Genomic DNA, 25,738 nt, shown 5'->3' with positions numbered 1-25,738 from the left:
AACATCAGTTGGACAAATCTGAATACATGGAAGGAAAAGTTCAGCTTTTGATGGGGGATTGTGTGCCTGCATTTCAGACTCTTCATTAACTTCTTTAAAAACATGCTATCTGCCTATATAGTGAGAAATTGGGGTTTCTCAACTTTCATGTATGCAGGGCTAGTTCAGTTTCACACATTCATGTCTGGAAGCTGCCGTCTACACCGCAGTCTGATCTTTTGGACAGCGAGCAGCTCCACTGTTGCAGCTGCAGGTTTCATGTTTGGCTTTATAGCACGACAGCGGTGAGAATGAGGAAAAGACCAGTAGTGTTCTTACTGTTCCCGGTCCAGATGTAGCCTGCTGGTCTGAGGATGGTGTTTCCTACCTGTTGTTCACAGCTTCTGCTTCTTTTGTACCCAGAGACAGAACTACACAGCAGAGAGAAACTGCAGTTTTTGTCCTACAGCATGTCTCACTGCAGGTTATGCTGCAGTTAAAAGTGTTTCATGGTCCTGTGTGATCTGGCTCCACCTGGTCTGACCCAAAATATACTGAAACTCTCAGGTGGAGCTTATATTGCCCCTCTGGAGTCCAGGACCACCTTTCTATTCATTGTTGTCATTGCACTCTTTAATCTGTCCTTACCACACATGCATGATACCTTTTCTTTTTCAGCACGAGCTCAGCTATAAGTTTGACATCAGGTCTGTAGTTTTGTTGAGCAGCTTTTTCTCATCCGTCTCAATCTGCCCACAACGGAGGCAAGAACTGTGTTGAGATGTTGCAAGGCTGTAGGTTCACAAATTGCGACAAAGATATGATTGCCTGCTAGCTCTCTGAGCAGGGATGGACCTGTTAGTACAGGCAGGCGCAGCGCAGAGCAGTTGAGAAATGAGTGTGTGATCCTGTCCTCACTCCGCTTTCATGTCGCACCAGACACGTACAAATAACAGCTAAAAGAGGGAAAAGTGGAGAGAAAGAAGTGAGAGCAGAGAGACAGACCTGAACAGAGTGAGAGAAGTTTATTGACAGGTAAGATACAGATGAGAGTGGAGGCCTGAACCTAGTCCCAACACACCCACACACACACACACACACACATAATTTAACTTGGGCTCGTTGGTAGAAAACACATGTTTAATTTGGGCTAATCGGGAACCTTGCCACAAAAGAATATGAACTCAAATAGAAAATTTACAACAACCTCCAAACAGAAAAACGCTGCCGCTGTGAGTGAGAACCACGGATGAATGAAGGATAAAAACCCACTTTGAGGCCTCCGTCGCAGTTTTCTCTGCTTGATAAATAAACTCACATTGTTCAGACAAACAAGAAGTCGGGCCGGGAAGGTTGACAGGTTCACTTCAATTTAAAAATAATTAACAAAAGAATCTGTTTCTACAGGTTTACAACACAAGGCCAACAAACATTAGCAGTAAAACCATCTGTTCAGAAGACACAGGAGATCAAACCAGACCACACACTAAAGGCACATGTACTTTGGTCCCAAGACCAGAATCACATGTTGGAACCTTGTCTAGCTGTGTATGTGTGTGTGTGCACCCACTCACAGCAATGGTTTATAAAAGACTGGGATGGGATTTGAACAGGGCCATTCCAGGTGGTGCAATTCCTCAAGGAAGGCTCCACCTTCGTATCCTCAATATTATGACACGTCAGCAGTGAGCTCATGTCAATACATTCCAAGTTAATTTGTAACGGAAACATCAGGAGTATTCAACAGTCCTCAACACCATTAGCCTCAAATTACTATTCCCATTTCCCAGAATGCCTTCAAACATGCCCACGATGGACTTGGTGCTTTAAATCAAATCATGTATAAAAGCTTCAAAGTGATTGTTCAGCTATGGGAAGAACAACAAGAAAGTACGCCAGTTAAGAAGAGCTGCCTCTTGAAATTCAGAAACTGCAGCACACTGCACAACAAGTACTTTATTCTATTTCCTTTGAGGATTTCTGGCTCCTCAAGTCCTCAAAATTTAGTCACGTCTGGTACATGAACTACATTTAAAAGTGACTCTCTGCAGCGCAGCAGGTTTGTTAAAGCTACAAGCTGTTTTAGTGTAGGTTGCTAAATGCCTACAAAGTAACTCTGGATGCTGGTAATGTCAAACTGGTCATATTTACATCGCAGATGCGGGAACAGCCTGAATCTCACGTTAAACCTTTAGTGACAACCACATCTACTCCTTGAAATGTCCAAGATGTTCTGTTTGATTCTGAGAGCATCAAAGTGCACATTATCAGGATGACTGGAGGATCTGGAGGAGTGAACCAGCACAAAGAGAAGGTGTGTGTCAGAAAACTGCACGGTTCAAAACACATCTTCAAATGACAGCAGCTGATGGCCGCCTACTGGAGTCACATGACTGTAGTAGTGATGCAATGTATAGAAAAATAAGAGATTAATTAGAGGAAGTCAAACCTCAAGAGAAAATCCAAGAAAAAGAGACTACTGTCACTCTGACAGGTGATCACTGGGCCGTCAGTACAGAACCAAACCTCTCTACTGCTTTAAAGAGTAACAACAGGCTGAAACGTGCTGGTCTACTGTCCTCTGGGTGAAGTGTGTTTCACCAGCACCACCCACGGCTGTGGTTGGCTGTGGTCGGAGGTGTGCTCTGCTGCACCTCTAACCACAGCCAACAGTGATGTCACAGTGGACTGATTCACCCTCGAGTACACTTCTACATGACAAAAACCCAAATTTCAGCTGGTGTTTAAGATGTCACGTGGTCTAAAGCAGGAATTTGCAAACGGTGAACCACCTTGAGGACTGGTGTGTGTGTACTCCAACAAAATGTACTGTCTGAGTCTAATTTTCTCAGCATTTTAACAGAAGACTACTTCAAATGTTTTTCTTTGAATCTTAAGGACATTGACGCAAATTTCAGTGACAAAATACTGTAGTACTTGATTTAAGGTTTGGGGAGAGCTCATAACAGAAAAGTTGAACAGAAGACAAACTGTAGTGTCTTCCTCGCTCGTCGCAGACAGTAAGGTTAAGGGGTGAGGGTTAGATGGTAGACTTTGAAAAGGAAACTTTCAGGTGGTGATTCCCTCCCATGTCATAGTTGTGGAGCTCCATCAGAGCCTGGATGGCTTCCTCTACTGACGACATCTGGATCAAAGACATCTTACGGTCCCTGATGAAGAAGGAGCAGAGACACGCGGCTGATTAAACAGAAAAGTTCAGATTTCCTGTCTGCCTGCATGGCGCCGTTTACTTCCTGGGTACGTCAGCCCAGAGAATAACTAGCCCCTGATCTGAAGGACTGAAGATATGACGAGTGTGGTTTGTAAATATATATGAAATAAGATTCATGTTGACTCTTTTGGTGCCTCGCAAGATGACCAGAGAACTATAAAGAGATGAAAGCATGAAGAAGTTTTTCTAGAAATCTGAGGTGTCATAAAGAGATTAATAATGAAGTGCTTCTTACTGGAAGAACTTGAAGGCCTTGACGGTTCCTCCACTGTTAGAGAACAGAAGACGTAGATCGTCCTCTCCAACTCCATCCCTGGACACGCAGAGACAAACTATCATTGTAGCGTGAAGCAGAAGTGACCGTGACACTGATTCAACTATTTTTCCCTTTCGCTCATATGTGCAGTGGCTGTCCTACCGGATGTTGGAGAGGTGAAGAGTTGCAGACGGAGGAAAGATGTTCTGGAAGTTTTTGGATCCTGGCTTCTTAAAGCGATGGAGGGGTGAGCCAGAAAAATCTGTCCAACAAAAACCGAACACCGACGTAACAATAACTTCAGGTGCAAATTCTTTAATGACCAACTAGAATTACCACCTCACGGCTGTTTGCCTCCACCAACCACTCAAGCTTCAGTGTGCTTCCATGTCTGTCCAGACTCACATAATACATGTAGTGAAGACGTCTTAAGTCACTGTCACTAAGTCACTGTCTTTCGGTGAAATGGAGGTTACTCTATAATTTCCAGTGACTTGCTCTCTTCACTTCACTCTCTGACAGTGATTGTTCGTGAACAATAACGTCTAAATTCATTTTGCGGCTCTGTCTTGTTCAGAGGCTTTGTCAGATTAAAGATCAGTGCTGTGACTGAGCTCCAATAGGTGCAAGACTTCTGACTATTGGGGCAAATGTTTCGAAACACATTTCTGAACATAGTTCAGGAGGAATATTGCAGAAAAAAAGGCTTTATATTACTAGTTTTCATGTAAAGACTCGTGAATACCTGATCTAGCTGACTTAACATTTCAATATGCACCATCACAGCTTAATATTCAATGAGACATTTCAAAGATATTGAAACGCTCCCTTCCAGGATGCAGATAACCTCTTACCTTTAGTTAGTAGTTGGTCATCCAATCCTTCTCTGGGCAAAGCCACAGTTTGGTGCTTAGACAGTGTCACTCTCATCACTTTACCGAACACCTTCTGACCATTCAAGTGGCTCATGGCTACAAGTGAGGAAAAAACAAAAACATGCACGAGTGATTCGTCTAAAAGCCCAACAGCATTTTCACATTTGATGCTACAGTGGGTCAAGGTGATGCATCAGTAACATGAACTTCATCACAGCCATGAAGTTGTTCTATGGTTCCAACTATAGCGAGGGAGTGGCTAATGCTACAGTAGTTTTCATCAAGTAAAACATTTAGATCTTAAGGTGACTCCACAGTTCAAATCTTCATTGTTCCACAAGAGGACATCATTTTTAAAAACACAAATATAATGAGACACACAGAAAACACACTAAGACTATACTATACTATGTGGATTATAGACGATGATGAATAAAACAAATTGTGTATGTTAACCACAATGAAAGCTGAAACGAAGAATAAAAAACACAGTTGTGCTAGAAGTGCTAAAATGTGCTGGACAATGAATTCTACACATAGCAATGTGAGAATATATACTTATGTTTTATCTTTATTTCACAACATATTTAGGGATAGGAAAAGCTGGATAGGATGTTATGGTGCATTCCCATCACGATCAATCTGGACCATGCTTCAGATTCAAAGGAAATTAATATTTATTCTTGACTTTCATATCAAATGTCATATTTACTGTATTTGAAAAATATCTGGACCAATCACTTCAGATTTGAATAAAGTCATCATGTCTTGATTAATCTTATTCTGCGGTCCACTACTATTGAATAATGTTGTTCCCATAAACACTCACCCAGCTGAGCCTGGTTGCCATCAGACAGCTGTATCAGAGCGCTGTCCTTCTTATTGTAGAGGATCTTTACCCTCTGGACATCACCATAGACTCCTGAAGGTAGGGGAGAGAGAGGGAGAGAGAGGAGAGAGAGAGAGAGGAGAGAGAGAGAGAGAGAGGCAGAGCGAGCAGGGTGGAGAAGAAGACGAGGAGGAGAACAGAACAGACAGAGCAGGAGAGATGGAGCCGACGAAGATAAAAGAAGGAGAGGTGTGAAGGATGGAAGGAATAAAGTTAGTGCTAGAAAGACAAATGAAAAGAAAAGATGGATTCTTCCCTTCTGACTCGCACTAGACACTCAATCAAGCTTCTGTGTAACCCAGAGGTTTTATGTTGTGACTGTCAACCAGTGAGAAAAGTCAGACGCCTCAGCTTTACCACTGACATGCACCTCAAACTGTTCGCCGTCTGGCTGAGTGGGGAGTATTTTACTGAACAACATGTGCGTGATTCAGAAAAGCAGCTCGATGATGGAGATTTAAGAAGTAGAACCACAGCACGACAGTGTAGGAAACACACATTTTTACAAAAGTTGTAAAAGACATGCACTAACCTGAGACAAAAACATGTACAGTAAATGCAGAGAAGATCTGAACCAAAAATAAGCTCTCTTCAGATTTATTTCAGACTTGTGTCTATCCGGCTGGGCTGGTTGACAGTCTTATGTGACCCTTTTGATATGCCTAGTCTTGGTGACTGAGTGGCAGGTAATCCCAACTGCAAAGCTGTAGAATAACTAACAATACCCAATCTAGAGAAAGAGGAAAAAGAAAGGAAGAGATGCAGAGGCTTTAAGAGCTAGAATGAGTCTTAGTGAGTACACTGGACTGCCATGATCAACTTTACCAATAACATGGTGAGAACATGAACACTACAATAATCCACGTGTCCCTGATAGATTGGAGGCTCCACAACCATGAACATACAGACCCTAGGTTGACATTTTAGGATAGCAAATATTGGGCAAATTAGTCCAAAACCTGTACCAGACAGTCTGCTCACAGAGCAGAGTGGCATTTTGTCTGTAATGAACTGATCTTCTGAGTTTGTCTTTGTGTTACTTACAGAAATAGCACAAGAAACCTGTGAGCATTATATGTTTTCTATGTTTTTGCTAATACAAACAGAGTGCAATGAGAAATATGAGGTTGAATAAGAGGTTTGTTAGCATCAGTGGATGAATAAGCAGACCTCATGGTTCCTTCGCTGTGCTATCAGGGCTCTACTGAAGTTGCTGGGCTAATCATTGTTACTGCAAACTGCAGCTGCGTCACATAACAGAATTTTCTACCGCAGATTTTATTGCAGATACAGGAGGTGCTGGCTGCAAACCCTGATTAGTATCTGTTGTGTCCCTAAATTCAGTCAAAAGCACAGTTTCATTGGCGGATCAGTTGTGTGTAGGATAAGGATAAATTTGTAATTTTTTCACATCTGTCTTAAAACAACAAGAAGGTGCCATATGAACATATTTACACAGGTTTAGCTTGCTGTAATTGTTTCTGCTGTTCATGCTTGCCATTGAAAGATCCCCTCCTATGACACTTCTAAATGGATATCATCTCTTTGACACATTTTGACAGTGCTTTCCTGTTGAGCTACAGTGAAGGGATTATAACAAAACAAGGACATTTTGTTCTAAAACAGAAGCTTTGGAAGATACCTGCTTGCTTGGACTAACTTGCTGCTGATGCCTCAGATACATTTTGTAGTATATTTTAGATATAAATCAGGACTGTGGATTTTGTCCCCCAACAATTACACTGAAATACACTTTATAAGGCGATCTTTTATCAGCCAGTATGAACAGAATGAATGAACAGAAAGCAAAACCTGTTTCAGTGTTCGTACAGACCTGACTACTGTTTTGAGGCAAACAGAAAAAATGGCAGGAAACGAGATAAGTCATCAAATTGAGCAGCACTTTTTACTGTGCCATTCGAATGGTACGTTCGTATGGAAACACCATGTCAACAATACCAGCTTTCAGCTGCTAGTTGCTACGGCTGTGAGAAATCCCAGTGTGATCAAATCCTGACTGACGGCCCAATCTACAAACTGTGCATCAGGTTTGTCTTTATGTGCTGACACATACAGACAAAAGACGACACATGAATGATTTTGGTGTCTTTGTTCTCATCAGTTAAGAGATAAGCTGACCAAACAGACAATCTCTCAGACTCACTGTCCTTCCAGAGTAGAGACAGAGGAAGTTTTTAACTCTAGAGTGTACGATATGATAGAGCGAGGCTTGGAGATACAGAAGGATATAGAGGAATAGCGTCTCCACGACATCACTGAAGAAAGTGAACAAAATTGGATTAACAGAGAGAGATATACAGATAGAATAGTAGAGGTTGAACATACCGAAGAGGGTAAAGAGACTTTGAGGCGTGACCATCTTTAGAGAGAGAGACCGCAGAGCAGAGGACAGGAAGAGGAGGAGCAGAGGAGGAGGAAGAGGAGAGACGAAGGTAGAGATCAGACCGCCCAGCGTTGGACGAGGGGGGAGGTGGTGGTTTCCATGATGATGCGGGGTGCAGCAAAGATGAAAGGCATGGGGGGTTTAGGGAGGGGGTCGAACCCAAAGTCGGGTTAGACCAGATTAAGTAAAGCGAAGAGAGGAAAAGGAGGAAAGAAATTTGGGATGGACGTACATGGGAGGGGGGAGGGTTTTAAGAGGAGTGTACAACATTAAAGGACGTATTGCCGAATGGAGAGAAAATAAATGTGTGAAGGGAGGAGCAGAGGAGGGGAGAAAGGAGGCGGGGAAGGGAGAAAGGAGGAGAGGAGGACAAAAACCAAAGCAGAGGTCAGTAAACAGAGCATCAGTGGAACATCAACGGAGTCTGAATGATTGCTGGATTGATTCCAAACACCTACACGCACACGCACGCGCACACACATGCACATGTACACGAGTCCACACACATGCACACACACACCCTGCTGGATGCATTTATCAGTGAGGACAAGAAAGGATGTGAGGGAGGTAGAAAATAATACACAGGGATGGAAAATGAATAAAAGCATGAAATAAATAAGTGAATGACAGAGTGAGTGGCAGGAGATATCAAACCAAAAGGGGGCTGTTCCATGAAGCAGATAGCCAATCAGATCACATGTAACTGGAAGCCGCAGGTACCAAAAGGACTGTCTATGACTGGCAAAGATAAGTGTAAAGGAGCTGTATATAAACAATGCCACTTCAATGTGACTACTTTCCTGCAAAAAGATATTTTCATTGCTGTCAAGGTAGAAAATCCTTAAATGCAATTTACAAAAGTATTAATAATGGAAGACCAGTCAATTTGACACATTTCTTTTGATTGTGCAGGATGTCCAACATCCTGTGCCATCTGTCAATCACCTCTGAATGGGACGCTCAGCATACTGTGCTAACAGAGTCCATTGCTGGCACATTCATTTACACAAACACTGGCATTAAACTTGAAAATCACTGATATCTGAACTCTTCTTCTTCGCCCTTTTATCAATGGCTGGTTTGTAGGAGGACAGGCTACATTCTTAGTGATTCAACGCTTGTACAAAGCAAGGAAATGTTAATTTCCACGCAGTTGAGGGGTGGAGGGTTTGCAACAGAGGCAGGTATTCAGCATGTCCATGATCACTGCCACACCACACATTAACTAAACTAATCCAACTACTTTCTCTTGTCCAGCTCAGCTGTCCTCTGAGAGAGAGAGAGTGAGAGAGAGGCAGCAGAAGTGCAACCACATCAGCAGATGCAAGATGCAAGTTCCTTGAAGACTTGGTGGCTGTATGTGCAGGCAGATATTCTGTTGGAAAAAAATGAAAAGGCTACATCCGTTTCTGCTCAATGTAAACAAGGGGGAGTGTTCCCTGAACATGAGTGGCCTCTGTCAGACCCTCTTACTCTGTGTGTTTGAGCTGCATATGGAGGCTGTCTGCAGAAGATTTGATAAAAAAAAAAAAAAAGTGCAATGTTGTGTTACATCAAATTAATTCATTCACCACATTTTGAATATTCTCTTATTGAATTGTTGGAATTTTATTTATCCACCACATGATCAGTAACTCTTTCTGATGACAAAATCTGCTTAAATCGTAAAACACAGAAATTAAAATGGAAAGGACGGAATTTGGGAAAAAATAAAACCGAATCTGGAGGAAAAAAAATGGATTTCATAGGGCCCGACTTTGCAGCTGTGCTGGAAATAAAGGACATGATATCACAAAGTCTATTATCACAGGCAAATGTTTTACCAGTATCTTTTTTTTTGGGGGGGGGGGGGTCTTGCACTTAATCCGCTAGTTTAGCAAACTGGAAGTAAACTGTAATAAATCGTAGTCTCTGTACTGGGTTACTATTGCTATGCCAAGTGGAAACAGGGTAAGTGTACTGCATGGAAATGACTGAAAGCTGACCACAGACGTGTGCCAATTTGATGACACAGTTGAGAAAGGAGGGAACAAGTAACTGAAAGACAATCCCCTGGATTAAACACAACATGAAGAATGGCCACACCACACTCAGCCTCTACCTAGCCACTGGACTTTAATGAGTACGCTCCCAAATGTGTGCAGGAACTGCTGTTCTCAAGATGATTGGCCATTCGCTGCTACCAAACAGCCAGGATACAGCTGTTGCACCAAGACTTTACCAGAAGGGGGCACAAGTGTGAAAAGCACCACTCCACTGTGGAGTAACAAAGACAGACAGAGGGAAGGACTCTAATAGAGAGATGAAACACACGGAAACAGATAACAGATACTGTAGATATAGAGATACAGATGTGAGAGTAGGTGCACAGTTACAATTAGAGAATAAACTGAAACTTGACAGAACAAACAGAAATGTAACAGAAAATTATAGAAGTATGTAGGTGTTCAGTTTAGAGAAAACCACAAGGCTTCAAAAACAGAACATTTAAGATCTGATATAGAGACACATGGTGCTCAAACATAAAGAAGTTAAAAATATTTAAGACACTTCATTTTAGGACCTGTGACAGTCCATGGAGAACAAAAATCAATATGGAGAATCTGAACACACACTCACACAAACATACACACAAATACATACACACGCATACTTGTACTTCTATACCTGTGAGGACCCCCACTGACATAATGCATTCCCTAACCCCTTACCTTTACCATCACAACTAAATGCCTAACCCTAACCCTAACCTAATTCTACCTGACCTTCAAGCAGCCCTTTGAAGTTGTGAGGACCAACCAAAATATTCTTACTTTCCAAAAATGTCCCCACTCTGTTGGTTAAAAACATGTTTTGGTCCTCACTGTGTAGCAAGTACAAGTACACACACACACACACACCCACCCCCACACCTGAACTCACACCCACACCCACACACGTGCACGCAAACAAACAAATACTAATTCACAAGGTTGGCTTACACTTGTAAGCAAGCAAGAAATGTAAGAAAGAGCTGCTCCAAGTTCATCTGATACAGTTATTAGCAGTGATTGCAGTCTTCTGAATCTGTCGGAGAAAGTTCTTCAAAACAACTTAAACTGACCGTTATAATTTCTAGTGCTTGCCACGTTCCAATAGGATGTGTGTATACACTTTAATGAGGAGTGACATGCAACAAAATTATTGTCCTGTCTGGATTTTCTGGAATGAAAATTCCATCAGGGCTTCCTTGTCAAAAGAAGAGGGTTTGTGAGTGAGTGTTCAGTGTGCAGTGAAGAAACAATGCCCATAACATGAATATTAAGCTATTTCAATACTTTTGAAAGTTTAGACAACTAATAGTTGGCGAGAATGTATTATACTTTGACTCTGAACAGCTCGCAGTCATCTTGTGACTTTAATCTATTAGAACTGTACTACACAGACTACATCTAGGTGGAAGATACATGATGAATCAGGCTGTAAAGTGGGCTAAGCACACATACAGCCATACACTGACACAGGAATTCACACTACTATCAACTCAGGAAAATCATTCAGCATCTGTTCAATAGTTGAAATGAGTGACTTAAAGCAGAGACTGGAAATACTCATTGACAGTTTCACTTGTGTTTAGTGTACCTCTTCATTTAGGTTGGATGCCAACAGGACTCCTGACACTCCGGACCCAGACAGAGCAACACGACCAGCAGCTGCTGCCGCTGCTGCTGCAGCACTCAGTGGACTGATGGCTCCTGTTAGGAAAACACAAGACACTAAGTAGGTCAGAATCACACATGTAATACATCAACAGAAAAGGATTACAAATCTATCAGACTTAACATCAAGTCAAACAATGAAAACAAATTAATTAACTTCTGTCAAGATGAGCACTTCCTGTTCACTAGATTTAACAGATCCTAAATGACAAACATATCTTTAATAGATATGCAATACATGCTACTGTAACAATTACCCCAGAGTGCTACAGCATCAAAAACATGCACAGGAATTGGAATGAAGAAAAAAAAAGAATACAAAGAAAACAAAAACGATATCCAAATCAGAGATGGTGATGTGCTTGGTGCCATGGCAACATGCTAAATGTCATTTAAGCTTGGCAACCCTTCAAGCTAATGAGCTATAGCAAGCTTTTTGTCATTATTTTGCATTAAAACCTAAACATCATCTTGATCAAAACACACATTACTATTTAAAGGTACGTTGAAAAAGCTGCACTTGCTGCAAAACAGAATTTCCCCAACAAGGTGCTTTAGCAATTTCAGTAATGAAAATTTATTTGAGTTTGAGAATGGTGTTTGTAAATTGGGTTAAACGACTCAAATAGCTCATTCCTTCCTATCCCAACTATGTACTCAGTACAAGTGGGGATTATGCACTTTCCCATTTGAATGTAATTAAAACCCAAATGACTCAGTGTAAATGTATGGCAGCATGGTGGCTCAGTGCTTAGCACTGTCCCCTCACAGCTAGAAGGTTCTGGTATCTTCTCTTCGCTTAAATGACATATATAACCATTGAAAAGTCTGGTGGGATTTCAGAACCTTCTGATTATCTAATATAAGTCACTATGCAGTGAAAATGTGATTTGTTTTGCAGGCTTGGTTTCTTAATTACAATTGAATTAATACTTTCAAAATACACATTCCTATTGCATTTTCTTACTTCCTCTGAAATAGTTAAACACAAAGGAATCTGATGTAAGTCTGAAGGACTGAAACCTGGAATTATGGAACAAAATGCTAAACGTAACTGTATTCAAACTATTTAAGGAGAAAGAATTCCAGGACTGCATTTAAATCATACTACACTGTTCCTAGATATGTTTACTTAAGCTGTCACCAGAGTTTACACAATATTCAAGGCTTCAAGGTAACTTCGATTACATGCATAATCTGTTACTGTGTACACAATGGAAAACATCACGCAACAATGTTTGCGAAACAGCAATTTTCTGATTATGACTTAAATAAACAAACTGTACTTTTTTGTGCCAATATAGAGAAAAAGTGAACTGATTCTCCCCCAGCAAAGGCTTTTTTGGATTTGGATGCTGGTGAAGTGAAAGCTGAGGAATCAGTTTAGTCAGTCTAAGGTTCTGCTAATACAGTATTGTGTAACAGTTACAGTTACTGTCAACTGGCCAATAATAAAGATTATTTAAATTGTAAACATAGACATAAACATGAACATAATATCTCATTACAATTAATTCTGGATGATGACTTCCAGTAGACAAGCAGGGATATATCCAATAAATATGTAATAAATAAAACTGCATCGCACCCATTTACTTACAAAAAGACTAAAGTGACCAGCTAATAATCCACCCGAAGGCCAGTAGTTGCCTCTTCAATTAAATGAGCTGTAATAACAACCTTCATGAGAAAACCTATTTTCCAGCCCTGGCACAATCAGACAACCAGAGCAGGACATGACAAGAGACAGGACAGCAGCCGGACAGGAAATAGCAGAGAGAGAGAGTGATGGAAAAACAAAATTAAGAATTTAAAAAGAAAGAGTAGGTACCTCCACCCTGCGAGAGGGAGAGAGAAGATGAGTAACCTCCTCCACTAGAGTAGGAAGCTAGCGCTCCAGATGGGGTACCTACAAGACAATGACAACTAGATTTATACCACAAAACACTCATCTAACCTTGCACTTAAGAGTACAATTATCACAAGAAATTAAACCAGCCTAAGTAAGCAAAATATTCAATTCAATTAATTATTTGGACAAACTATGCAATAATATTGAGTTGAGTTAATGTAAGTTATGATGGCATACTTACATGTCAAAAATACAAATACAAACATAGGATTTAACATGGAATATTCCTGTTAGTTTCACAAATACTGCATTTTGAGATGTCACCATTACTTTCAATACATGTACTCAGATCTTTAAGTGTTTGTGTGACACTGTGGAGTGTGGGCATTCTGTGACAGGGGGTAGCAGTGTGTGGACACATGTTTATTTCAAGCCTGTGGTAGATCTTAGCTACATGTATTGAGACTGAGGAAGAGTAAAACTAAACATTAGCACTGAGTATTTTTAGATTTTTCCGTAGTTCCAACACAAGAGTTTCAGAAAGAGGTACGAGCTACGAGGATTTGTTTTTTGCTACAGGAAGTGATGCAAGACTGTCTGGTTTCGCTTCAACTTCACTTAAGGGCAGAGCTACAACTAATGACTGTCCACTTCAGTTATAAGTGAAAGCCATGTGAACTCTTCAACAATTGTTGCAAAAGATCAGGCTATGTGATAATCTTGTGAGTAACAGATAACCCCTCTGGAGATACACTACAATGAAGTAAGAAGAACAACTATACTGGCGAAGCTATTGTGTTTGAAGGATATATAATAACTGTATTTTTCCAGTCAGTCAACTCATTGCACAATAAGTCCCGTCACCAAACATTGTCCTGTTTGCACTGCAACAGCAGTAGTCTTATATATTTGTCTGGTGTATATATTATTTGGTCCTATTAAAGAACCGATTTCCTGCTGTGCCAAACCCAACGTCACACAACAAAAAATTCAGTATGGACACTGGTAGAATACTGTCTGTAGCTGTATCCTCTGTTCACTATAGTTGCACTAATTCACAATTAATCACAAATTAATGAAACATTTAAGATTTGATAGTACATTTAGTTTTGCCTGAGCTCAATTCCAAAAAAAACCCCTAAACACTATTAGGACAAACACTTAGTCCTAATACCAGTGTTAGTACAAGCATTATACCACTTGTGCCACAAGCATCAAAAATAAAGCTTGAGGTTTATGAAATATTCATTTAACTGACAACACTGAAAGCTTTTGGTAATCTTTAACCATTATCACAGCCAAAATAATGAACACCAGCAGCCTTGTGACATCAAAACACATCGACCTGAGCTGACGTACATCACTGCAGGAAGGAAAGAAATTCCTCAGGGAGGCACTGGATCTTAAAAAAGGCTCATGTCTCATCTCCAACTTAAAACTGGCTCATGAACAGTATTTGTTTCTCATCCACTGCACCAATGCAATTTCTCTGTGCATAATTAAGTCTAAGCATAAGTATTTAAATAATTCAATATAAATATACAATTCATCAGAGATTAGGTCAATATCACGTCACAGCAAGATTCTGGAAAGTCTAGTTTCGTGTACGTGTTCTAGTGCCGCAGTGAACTGACACTAAACAGAAACTGGAATAATACTGCTGCTGCGGTGTTAAAGTGGCACAACTTGCCTGTCAACTAGGATGGACCAACCTTACAGAAAGAAAGTAAATACATTTCTTTATCAAATAAACTGTATCCTGGTTAGTGTGTGCTTTGACAATCACACCCAGATGAAAGACACAGTAACAAAGATGTTGGCGGCTGGAAGAGATGGAAGATATAAATGAAAGGGTAAATATAGTTCCACAGTACAAAGAAATCATTCTTTGCCTTGCCTCCACAACCAGTGACCCTGTTCTAATTTGTGTTATTTTTCTATTACATACAAAACCCTATGCGTCCAATTGTAGGTAAGCTGTTCATTAAGGTCTACATAACTAACCCAGTGCTAACTCCCAGCTTATTGACGCAGTGAAAATTAAAATAAAATATAAATTAAAATAAAGCGAAATGACTGGATTTACAACTTGTACCCTGGCCACAGTGTCTCGAATAACCCTTAGATAAGACTGTATTTAATTAGTAGAAGTCTTTCCGACTTCAGTAACACACTGACAGGATATTTACAGAAAGTTAAATTTGTAAAATCCTACTCTGTACTTTTGTTGTTGTAAGATTCTATGGGTACTGGTACCTCAATTTACAAAATAAAGCCTACTCTTAATTCAATTTAAAATGATTAGTTTTGCATGTTGTAATCATTTCTCTTCATCATGCTGGCCCTGAAGACATACGTTCCTCAAGGGATTTAAATGTAAGTGATGGGGGAAAATCAAGTCTGAGTTAGACAAATCAAACTTTTAACTTCCAAAGTTGACATTTCCTCTCTTTGTTGCTTTCCTTCTACTCTAAACAACAAGCAAACACTCGCTCTGGAAACACAAAGATGGAATTTAATCCTAAATGACTAACGTCGGACGATACACCCTTGACAAGTCTAACTCAGACTGCTGAAGCCTCAGGTAAGCTTCAGATGAATACATTCTGCACAGTCTGCCAGCACTTACACTGGAGCCATATAAGAAGATCATCTCTTAAAGGCTAGTGTGACCAAGAGAAATGCTTACAGAAAGCCAAAACTGCCCCAATGTTGTGTAAATATGTGCACCTGAACATTCTTTTTAGACTTGAAAAACTGTGAACTTTGAAATCTTTAAGCATAAATGTTCTGAATGAAAATGTGGTTATATAATGTGTAACTTATATTGATATATCACTCAGCATGAGCATATTCTACTGATGTAGCACACACTAATCCAGTTATATTCTCAATACACTTCAAAAATTGTTAAGTAAACCACTGTGACAAAATGCTCTCGCACATCAAATTGCTACCATGTGACCTCCAGTTGGTCTGTTGGCCAGAGTCCTGCTCAGTCTTGATTTATGTTTTGGCTGATGCTTCACCAAAGAAGGCTCCCCTGAGACGGACACAGCACTTGAGGGTGGACAATAATGGAGAGATGGAAGTGATGTGCTCTTTGCCAAAGCAGTCCCTCTCCACAAGCCCTTCACTACTGACTCACACAGGACGTGTCTGTCACCATGGATACTGACAGACTCACACAGCTGTTATGTTATGATTTTTGTAGTATACTGACTTACTCACACAGCTGTTATGTTATGATTTTTGTAGTTTCTTGGATTGCCCCCTGAAAATCAATTCAAGTCATCAGCTGACATGACCATGACTCACATAAAGTCAGTTGCACTGCACTGTTTTTAGCTGTGCCATTGTGCACAGAGCAGTGCAGGCAGGAGGAAGAGCAGGGAAGGCTGCAAACTTTACAGACCACAAGACTAACTGTGATAGAAGTAGAGAGGGCAGATGGAAACTGAGGGGAGGGCAACAGGTGTCTGCTGGCTACTCCAGTACTGACGGGCTGTCAGCAGTCTGACAGGAGAGCTATACTGTAGTGCACTACAAATTTATATAACTGAGCTATGGCCAGGCTGCACACTTTTACTGTCTCTGACTGCACAGAAATTTTTGCAGCTCACGACAGAAGAACAAAGACATTAAAATTTGCATCTTACAGGTAAAACTAATGTAAGCTGATATAGGAAATTTGCAGATAGGTGTATATATAGAAGAAAATACCAGTAATACTGTTGAACAATATCTATAGATAAGAAAATCATAAACCAGTGAACCAGAGGCACATGACAAACTAGAAGGGTAGCATTAATAGTCAACTTGCCTATGATATGGAAACCTGCAAGTGCAACAACTTTAGTGTCTGGATGTACTTCCTAAACTATTAGAATTTCACATTTAGATGACTGTAAAATGAGTAGCATGATATGTGTGTATTTACATTTCCATATCCACACCTTAGTTTGAGAAAAAAGCCTTGTTCTAATTGTGGCAATCTTACAGTTGTACCAGTTCTCATGCGAAACCACTGTCCCTGAGCACTCCATAAAGACCTTCTGAATGAAGTCGATCAACTACATGTGCAGCCTAATCCAGGGGATTATTGGTACCTGTGTGGAGCAATTTTATTATTACAATTGACTATGTTTTGTTACTACTGAACTCTACTACCGTCTAGCGTGTGACACTGTAGTTATATGCTCCTAAAATATAAAGTGATGATGAATTGTGTTATTAAAAGACAGCCACAAAACAAGCCTCTTGGCCTCTTGGCTATTAGGCTGCACATCTTTTGTGATTGTAGAAATAAGTGGTGAAGAAGAAACACTTGATTATTTAAGGTAAGCGCTTCTATGATCAGTGCACTGGCGATCAGTTTATTGTGCGTTTAGATGTGTGCAGCCTGGTCACAGCTGATAGAGGTGGCAGACTAATCAGAATGCATCATGGTGCTGTGTGTAAAATGCTTTCAAGGGGGAAAAAAATCAGGCATATGTGGCTAATAAATAATACTTTTTCAATCCTGCACTAATATAACACCATCCATCCATCCATTATCTATACACCGCTGAATCCTTTGCAGGGTCACGGGGGAGCTGGAGCCTATCCCAGCAGTCTCTCGGGCGAAGGCAGGGGACACCCTGGGCAGGTCGCCAGCCTACCACAGGGCTACACATAGAGACAGACCTAATATAACACATCTGGCAAATATCTAATGCCTGGTATCTTTTGATGCATTCATACAGACAGGGACTTCTGTGGTTCTGACTTGTTTTTTCATATTTTACAATTACCTTACAAATTTCATATAGAATTTTTGTGAGGGGACGCTTGTGTGTTTTTGACCTGTGTGGCCCATTGATGAAGTCTGTGTATTGTGGGTTGCTGTTATCACTGCTAGTCACTGTTGTTTCTGACTGTGATTCCATGTGTCAAGTTAGCTAGCCACAGTACATAGAGGTTTATTAAAGTATGGCTTGTGATTAAAAAAAGTTTTGGCAATCCGGGGACAAGTGCCAAATACAGAATAACCACTGAATAGGATTTTTACTGGTTTGCAGCAAATTGCTTTTACTTACTACTTAATACTGGAACATCCCTATAGAAGCTACCGTGATGCTGTTCAACCCTGCTCGACTGTTTGTAAACAGCAAATCTGTTTGGAGGGCATGTTGGAGGGACTAACTCTTCCTGTTCACTCATTTGGGATTACATTCAATATGCTGAACCTTTCATACAAATGCATAAACAGAGGTGGAGTGGAGAGGGCGATGTATTAGTCAGATTGATGCTGAGCCACAGAGGTGTGTCATTCCCAAGAGAACTGTCTTTGGCTTCACATTTACTGTCTTGGGTTTACCCATAAACGAGATATGACTGAGCAGCACTACTGGCAAAAGAAAGACCAAGAGAGGGGTCTTCAATTCAGTGCATGTAAGGGGCGACAGCAAAGTATTATGTATACCTCAGATGAAGATATGAATGGATGTGATGGATGAAGACCAAGATGGATTTACCCAATAAAGAATGATCCTTGTTGGCGGACTCCCCATCTCCAGTAGGAAGGTCTGGTCTGGTGTAATCTCGACTCTTATCATTGTTGTATTTGACGTTGAGGTTGACCAGTTTACTGAAGTCTATCCGCAGAGTACAGCATGAATTATAGATGTTCTGTCCATCCAAAGACTGGAGCAGAAGAAGTGAACCAGGAAGAAAGAATCATTTTAGTGTTTTAAGATATTTACATATAATTTGCTATATGCCAGGGTTTTATGTGTTTATGCCCAACTTTCTAATTCAATGAAATTATACATAAAATGAAAATAATTTATTTTAAAGCAGAGATGAGGTTATTGTACTACCAATACTGGGGGGTATGAAGTACATCAAAATGTTCTTACAATTTTCTACTGGTTGCTGGTTTAATGGGCACAATTTTGCACACGTGTGTGATCCTACCAGTTTGGCTTGCTGTGCATTGACGGGGTCGCTGAACTGCAGAAGGGCCTGAAACTGGTTGTTCTTGGTGAAGGTTATAATCTTCATCACTGTCCCAAACTTACTGAAAATCTGGAAGAATCACAGAATTCACAGAGAATACCACAGAAACATGATTTGAATAACCAAACCTCATTTATAACATTTTAGCGTAAGGCTTTGTAGACATACAATCATTATCACACTTAGAGGTCAATAAATATGGACTATATGAAAGGCCTAAAGCCTAAGATTGAGAGGGTGGCAGTGATCATCGATGTAATGCTGATTTCTCTTGACAGGCTGGACAGGTTTTACCTGTTGTAGAACATCCAGCGTCACAGGATAAAACATGTTGTCGATGATGATTCGCAGGACAGGGCTAGGGGGTGGAGCTAGGTCCAAAACTCCAGGGTCAGAGGATGGAGAGCTTCCATCCTGAACTGCTGACACTGCCTGCAACACTGCCTGAGCCCTCTGGGTGGTCAGAAGCAAACAATAAATGCATTATTGGGGTAGGGCATCTAGTCCTACATCAGTCCAACCATGGTTTGGTTGCAGAATAGTGTTTGGTGTTCAAATACAGTATATCTATGCACATACCTGGTTCAGAGCCGAGTCTGTTTTCAGTTCTTTATGGTTGGAGTATTGGATGAAGACAGGAGTGTTTCTGACCTTAATAAAATAAGATCCATATAACACAGTTCAATTAATACCCCTCAAAACAAGAACAGAGCTTATTAATAATGTGCAACTTGTATGAACACTGATGTATTTCAGACCTGTGGTGTGACAGCTGTGTAGTAGTTCACCATAGTGATGGCTGCTTCCTCTGTACCCAACTCCAAAAACGCCTGGAAGCACACAGTAATATTGAGCTTTAGCAGGACAGCAAATCACCTCAACAACAATGAATATGTTTACATGCACAAATTAATTAGGTTTTGGCCTTCATTCCAGCATGACGATATATCTACTAAGCTGTTAATATGGCCACTAATATTCCCGTGTACATGCAACCACGCATACAGCAATTAACAAACACAACCTCCCTCTTTTATTAGTTCAACCACCTTCTTGAAAAGGTCAGTGTTGCGATATTTGCACTTATCCAAAGCCTGTTTTCTATCCCTTTCATAATGTTTGAAAGCAGGTGTGTTCTTCCTTCTAAGTGTGGCCTTTTCTTTTGCGCATGCATCTCTAACCCAGCATTGTCAGCAATGGAATAAGCTGTTTACACAACTCGCATCAAATTCGGAATACTGTCACATTCATAGTGGAATATCAGTGTGCATGTTTTACCTGGTTCTTGCCCTTCAGCATCAGTATATTGGTGACCTTTCCAAAGGGCAGCCCCAGAGCAATGACTTCTGTCTCTGATACTTCATTGGGAAGTTTCCTGATGTGGAGAACTCTGGAGGGAGGGGATTCATCCAGACGCTGCTTTTTACTGTCGCTGCCGTTTGCTGAACATGGACACGCACACAGACAAATAAAAACTGATAAGTAATCATATAACACTACAATTCCAGGTCAAAGCTGAAGCATATATCAATCAGAACAAGATAGTAAAGTAAAGCACAAGTACAAGTAGAAATAAACAGTGACTAAGCTTCTTCTTAGCTGCTTCAGTTTCAGGTCCCGGTATCGCTCATGCCTTTTGGTGGATTATTCTATCAAATAATAACAATAATATCTAAAAATAACCTGAAATTACAGCCACGTGCGGCAAATTGTAGGTTCAAGCCCTTTTGTACACAACAGAGGGAACTGGCCAAAATTAAAGGGCATGTTTTAGGCTTCACAAAAGGTGAGCAAAGTCCCTTCAGCTAGTGTAATACTATTTGAACAAGGTATAAGACCAATCACACGCATCACAAAGTCTGCAGCATTTCAATAACTGAGCACTCTGCCATTTGTCCCCCTTCATCAGATTTGTAACTAAACTCAATATGCATGTTCAGGAGACTTAGTTCAGTTTAATTAGGATTGCTCAAAGGCATCTGGTGTTATGAGCAAATATATGATGGGTCACGCTCATTTACACCAATCAGTGTGGCACTTCAGTGTTAACTTTTGGTATTTGTGGTGTCCCCTTTGGGTTCGGCTCAAAATGCTCTGGTAGGCCTAAATTTGTGAATTTATCTTTGAATATTAATAGTAGTATCTATCTATCTATCTATCTATCTATCTATCTATCTATCTATCCATCCATCCATCCATCCATCCAATACTAAACACAGCCTGAATATATGTACTCCGATGATGACAGGATAAATTCTTTCAAGATATGGTAATTTTCCTGCTAAGCTGCATCACTTTGCAAAGTTATTAATGTTGATGGCGGCCGTGTTTTTCGACCAGTCTTGCTCATTTATAATAGCAATTAGTATCTCAGTCCCACGGTGTCGTTTACTTATTTTGGTGTTGACACATTAAATATCCAACAGGTTCTATTCATATTCAAAATGGTTAAAAGGGCAGAAAATCATGGAAGACTATTATGGTCCAAGAGGCTTTCTAAAATTCTATGTTTCCGCCAAAGCTGCAGTCCCACCATCTGGCCGATTGGGCAATTTTTTCCTTGGGAAGCAATTGCACAATTCCAGTTATTGGGCCAAGTTTTGTGTTAATAATAATAATAATAATAATAACAGTAATAATAACAATAATAATAATAATAATAATAATAATAATAATAATAATAATAATAATAATAATAATGGGGTTATGTTTGCTGATCCAATCCTAGTTAAGGCTGAACGTACCGGTCATAGAGTTGGGGCTGCTGCCGTACATGTTGAGCTCATCTGAGCCTCTCTAGAAAAACAAGAAAAAAAGGAAAAGAAATTAACTTTCATTTTCATCCCAATTTACGACAAATTGTAAAAATATTACCATTATAAGCACAGTGACATCATACTACTACCAAAAATATGTCATACTGTACAATCTCGATCTGCCTTACTGAAAAGCAATGCCATAAAATCTCTTGACATCTTGTTATTGCTCATTGTAACATTTAGCAGCAAAGGATTAAGTTATAAATGACTTTAATGGCTTGACTTTCATCTTAACGAAATTACACCCTCTGTCATTCATTACCATCCTACAAAGTTCAACATTAATCTTTTCAGTATGTTATCTACCTATGTTATCTTACATCCAATCCATTTGTGGACAATAATAAATGCAAGTGTGATTCGGTAAAAATAGAAAAAAGAGGGACTGCTTGCCTTCACACCAACCGCAACATCACTGCCAACGGAGACAATGCATGGAGATGGAAAAAAAAAGAAAAACAGAGAAAGTGATGTTATGTAATATTCTCACGGAAATGCAATTCAATAGGAAAGATTGGTGCGGTGGTTGAGAATGTTGTGATGTATTACTTTTAACGGTTGAACAACTCAGTGACATTTTGAAGAAACATCATGCAAAACAGAGGTTTAAATGTTAAAATCCTGGTTCTTTCTTTATGTAGAAGCACATTTAGCCATTTAACACTTTCATAGGTGCGCTAATTCAGCAAGTCTTTGTCTGACTAACTTCAACAATGATATTGGTTAATTTAATGCTTAACCCATAAAATCAGGAATGCAGCCTTTGTCACCCCAAAAGCTCTGAAACACACTACCTACAGATATGAGGGAAGCCAGCTCACTAAATATTTTTTAAAGTAAGCTAAAAACGTATCTCTTCAATTTAGCCTTTAGCAAGTTACGACCTTCCTGATACAGGCCTGGAACGTGTGCGCTTGCCTCACACTTATGTTTTGCTGCACTTCTTTCAAAGTGTTGCATTTTATTTGATTTTATGCATTGTATTTCAACTTTATTTTATTACTATTCAGGGGGGGGTTATTTCCTATCATATGTTGTACATTCTCTCTATAAGAGACTGGTGTGTGTGTTTTTTTTTAACCCTCACAGCACCATAACAGGGTGTTATCTTTCTGGGTCAGCTTCAGCCTGTGTCTGCCACAGACAATACCCACAGTAAGGTTAAGCCCATGAGAAGATGTCCTGGGTAGGCTGAAATAGGCTTATTTTGGTACATGAAGACCAGTGGTGAATCTGTGTCTGTCAGGAAATTGGGAGACTCTGTTATGCTTGTTTGCTTCAGAGGCACCAATAAGTAGAGTGTGCACATGAGACAAAATACTGTTCTCGCCTATTAAGTCTCAAATTGCTGACCGCCAGTGCAGTAAAGGAATAAAAAGAGTTTGGAGACCTTTGCCACGCAAATATAAGAATGAAGCTAGCTTTTCAGACAAATAAATGCCTTCTGTCGTTTTTCATTACGTTATTTTGTAATTCTGTAAGGTCACATGCTGTTATCACTCGATGGTGCGCGTGCACAAATGTTAATGTTAAGTCACCTGCTCTCATAATGGAGTAGCTAACGTTTAATACAATAACGTTAAGGCGGCAGGGGTAGCGTGTAGCTTCAGACAAAGGACCCCTAGAAACTGACAGGTGCGAGTCGCGTATCGGCTATGACATGATTCATGAATAACGAACAGGTCTAGCAGTGTATTACACTGGCGTTAATAATAACTTACAACAATTTATCAAACATACAAATATTCAACGCACACATTTCACTCTTACCGATGGCTACATGAATGTAGTCAACGTTAAACGTTACGTTCATTTTAAGCACGAGAGAAGGTGATATATGCTGAACTGAATTATAACCTTTCAAAGACTAACTCGCCAATTTTCACATTGCCGAAGATAGAGGACCCATATGACTCGTACTATATGTTCATGAGTCATGTTCGACCATAAATCTACGTTTCCCTACAAGCAATACCACATTAAACTATCACGTTTGGGACTGGGGTTTGGTGTTATTAGCTAGCAAACGTCATGTTGTTCGCAATATACAGTAACGTTATCAAGGTTCCTCCTGAGCTAACAGTTAGCATATCTTAAACTGAGGACGGGGAACGGCACCTTCCACCTATGTTACATCCATAGCTGTCGGAAGTGCACCAAAAGCAGTAGCTGTAATATAAACAACTTTACCCGTCCATTGCAGCTCTTTGTCCTCTTCTGTCTGTTGATATTTCTGCACACTTCGATGCCTAGACAGTGTGAGCAAAATGGGCGTTCTTCTTCTTCTGCTTATTAGTCCTTCTTCTTCTACTACTACTGCTACTACTAATTTATCTTCTTCCTGTGTTGCAATGGCTATTGGCAACCAACAGTGACGTTAGGTGCAGTACCGCCACCTCCTGCTTAGGAGAGTACCTCAGCAAGTGACAGGCTTACTAATGATGAAATAGTGCAACGAGTGCCATTTGGTAAATTGCGTTCATAGCTAAATACAAAAAATATTGTTAATGGTTTGTGAGAATAATTATGCCAGAGACCTTGTTCATAAGAACAAGGTCAAGCAGCAGACATTGGGGACAACAAAGCTACAGACCAGCTGATTTTCTGCTGAAGGATTGTGTGACTGAATAATTAACAGAAATTCTACTTCTCCTGGTTAAGTTTTTCCTTTATTATTCATAGAAGTGATTTAGACGAGGAGTGATTCTGTGCAAAATATATGTAAGGCCAGTGTGACCTAGAACAGGAGGTTTTGAGATAGAGGCCTGGCATGGGAGACATCTTGGGGCCCTCGACTTAAGATAGAACAGGTTGGTGTCAGGGATAAGAGTGTCTCTCTAGATTTGTCCTTGCAAACAGGTTGCTGCGGTGACGTTGGATTCTCGAAGATGACCAAGCAGAGGAGAGAGAGCGCCCGACGGCAACGAGGAGGAGCCAATGACTGTTTCAGCATTTCCTCATGTTCTGTCTATAAAAATACTGGGTCAGGGAGAGGTAGTGTGTCAGACTTTGTGAACTGACCCAACTCTGTTGCAGATCAGGGAAAGGTTAAGTCGAGACCCAGAGCTCTGTAACCTTGTACATTCTATTGATGTTAGAATAAAACTGATTTTTTGGACTCAACATCTTCTCCTATTGCTTCATTAAAAGAACCCAGAGAGAGATTTTTTACAGACATGTCCTCGACACATCCGAGGGCAAAAACGACTCAACTCATTCAAATATCACTCAGCAACCGTAGGATGACATCAAGTGACCTACAAAAAGACTGGCAAATGGCAAATGGGGTGAAGTGCACGATGAGAATGGTTCGAAACAGGCTCTTAGGGGCAGGGCTCAAATCATGTAAAGCAAGAAAAAAGCCCTTCATCAATGAGAAGCAAAGAAGAGCCGGACTGAGGCTTGAACCATAGAGGACTGGAGTGAGGTCATCTTCTCTGATGAGTCCAATTTTCAGCTTTGCCCACCACCTGGTCGTCTAATGGTTAGACGGAGACCTGGAGAGGTCTACAAGCCACAGCGCACCCGCTGTGAAATTTGGTGGAGGATTAGTGACGATCTTGGGGGGGCTTCAGCAAGGCTGGAATCGTGCAGATTCGTCTTTGCAAAGATGCATGAATCAAGCTACGTACAAGGTTATCCTGGAAGAAAACTTGCTTCCCAACAAAGTTCCCCAACTCTGAGGATTAGTTTTTCCAGCAGGACAATGGCCCATGCCACACAGCTACGTCATA

General features: G+C 40.4%; 1 protein-coding gene across 1 annotated transcript; it reads right to left on the bottom strand.

Annotated features, from left to right (window-relative positions):
• On the bottom strand, positions 1–24,217 carry LOC121614692 (polypyrimidine tract-binding protein 2-like). The gene is made up of 17 exons (XM_041948693.1): positions 24,195–24,217; positions 22,398–22,419; positions 21,930–21,981; positions 20,464–20,627; positions 19,944–20,015; positions 19,765–19,836; positions 19,480–19,638; positions 19,144–19,254; positions 18,702–18,870; positions 13,165–13,242; positions 11,257–11,369; positions 7,578–7,611; positions 5,172–5,264; positions 4,322–4,438; positions 3,630–3,729; positions 3,447–3,524; positions 1–3,149 (listed from the first exon to the last, which is right to left on the bottom strand). The coding sequence occupies exons 1-17, from the start codon at positions 24,200–24,202 to the stop codon at positions 3,020–3,022; spliced, it is 1,572 nt and encodes a 523-aa protein (XP_041804627.1). The 5' UTR covers positions 24,203–24,217; the 3' UTR covers positions 1–3,019.
• Between the last annotated feature and the right edge of the window lie 1,521 nt (positions 24,218–25,738).

This window comes from Chelmon rostratus, chromosome 12 (genome assembly GCF_017976325.1).
Source record: "Chelmon rostratus isolate fCheRos1 chromosome 12, fCheRos1.pri, whole genome shotgun sequence".
NCBI classification, from domain to species: Eukaryota; Metazoa; Chordata; class Actinopteri; order Chaetodontiformes; family Chaetodontidae; genus Chelmon; species Chelmon rostratus.
This window is presented reverse-complemented; position numbering and strand designations above follow the sequence as displayed.

Coding starts and splice junctions, on each gene's coding strand:
- LOC121614692 (XM_041948693.1), bottom strand. Junction 19,639..19,764: donor CAGACTCGGCTCTGAACCAG/GTATGTGCATAG, acceptor CTGACCACCCAG/AGGGCTCAGGCAGTGTTGCA. Junction 11,370..13,164: donor CTCCCTCTCGCAGGGTGGAG/GTACCTACTCTT, acceptor TTTTCCTAACAG/GAGCCATCAGTCCACTGAGT.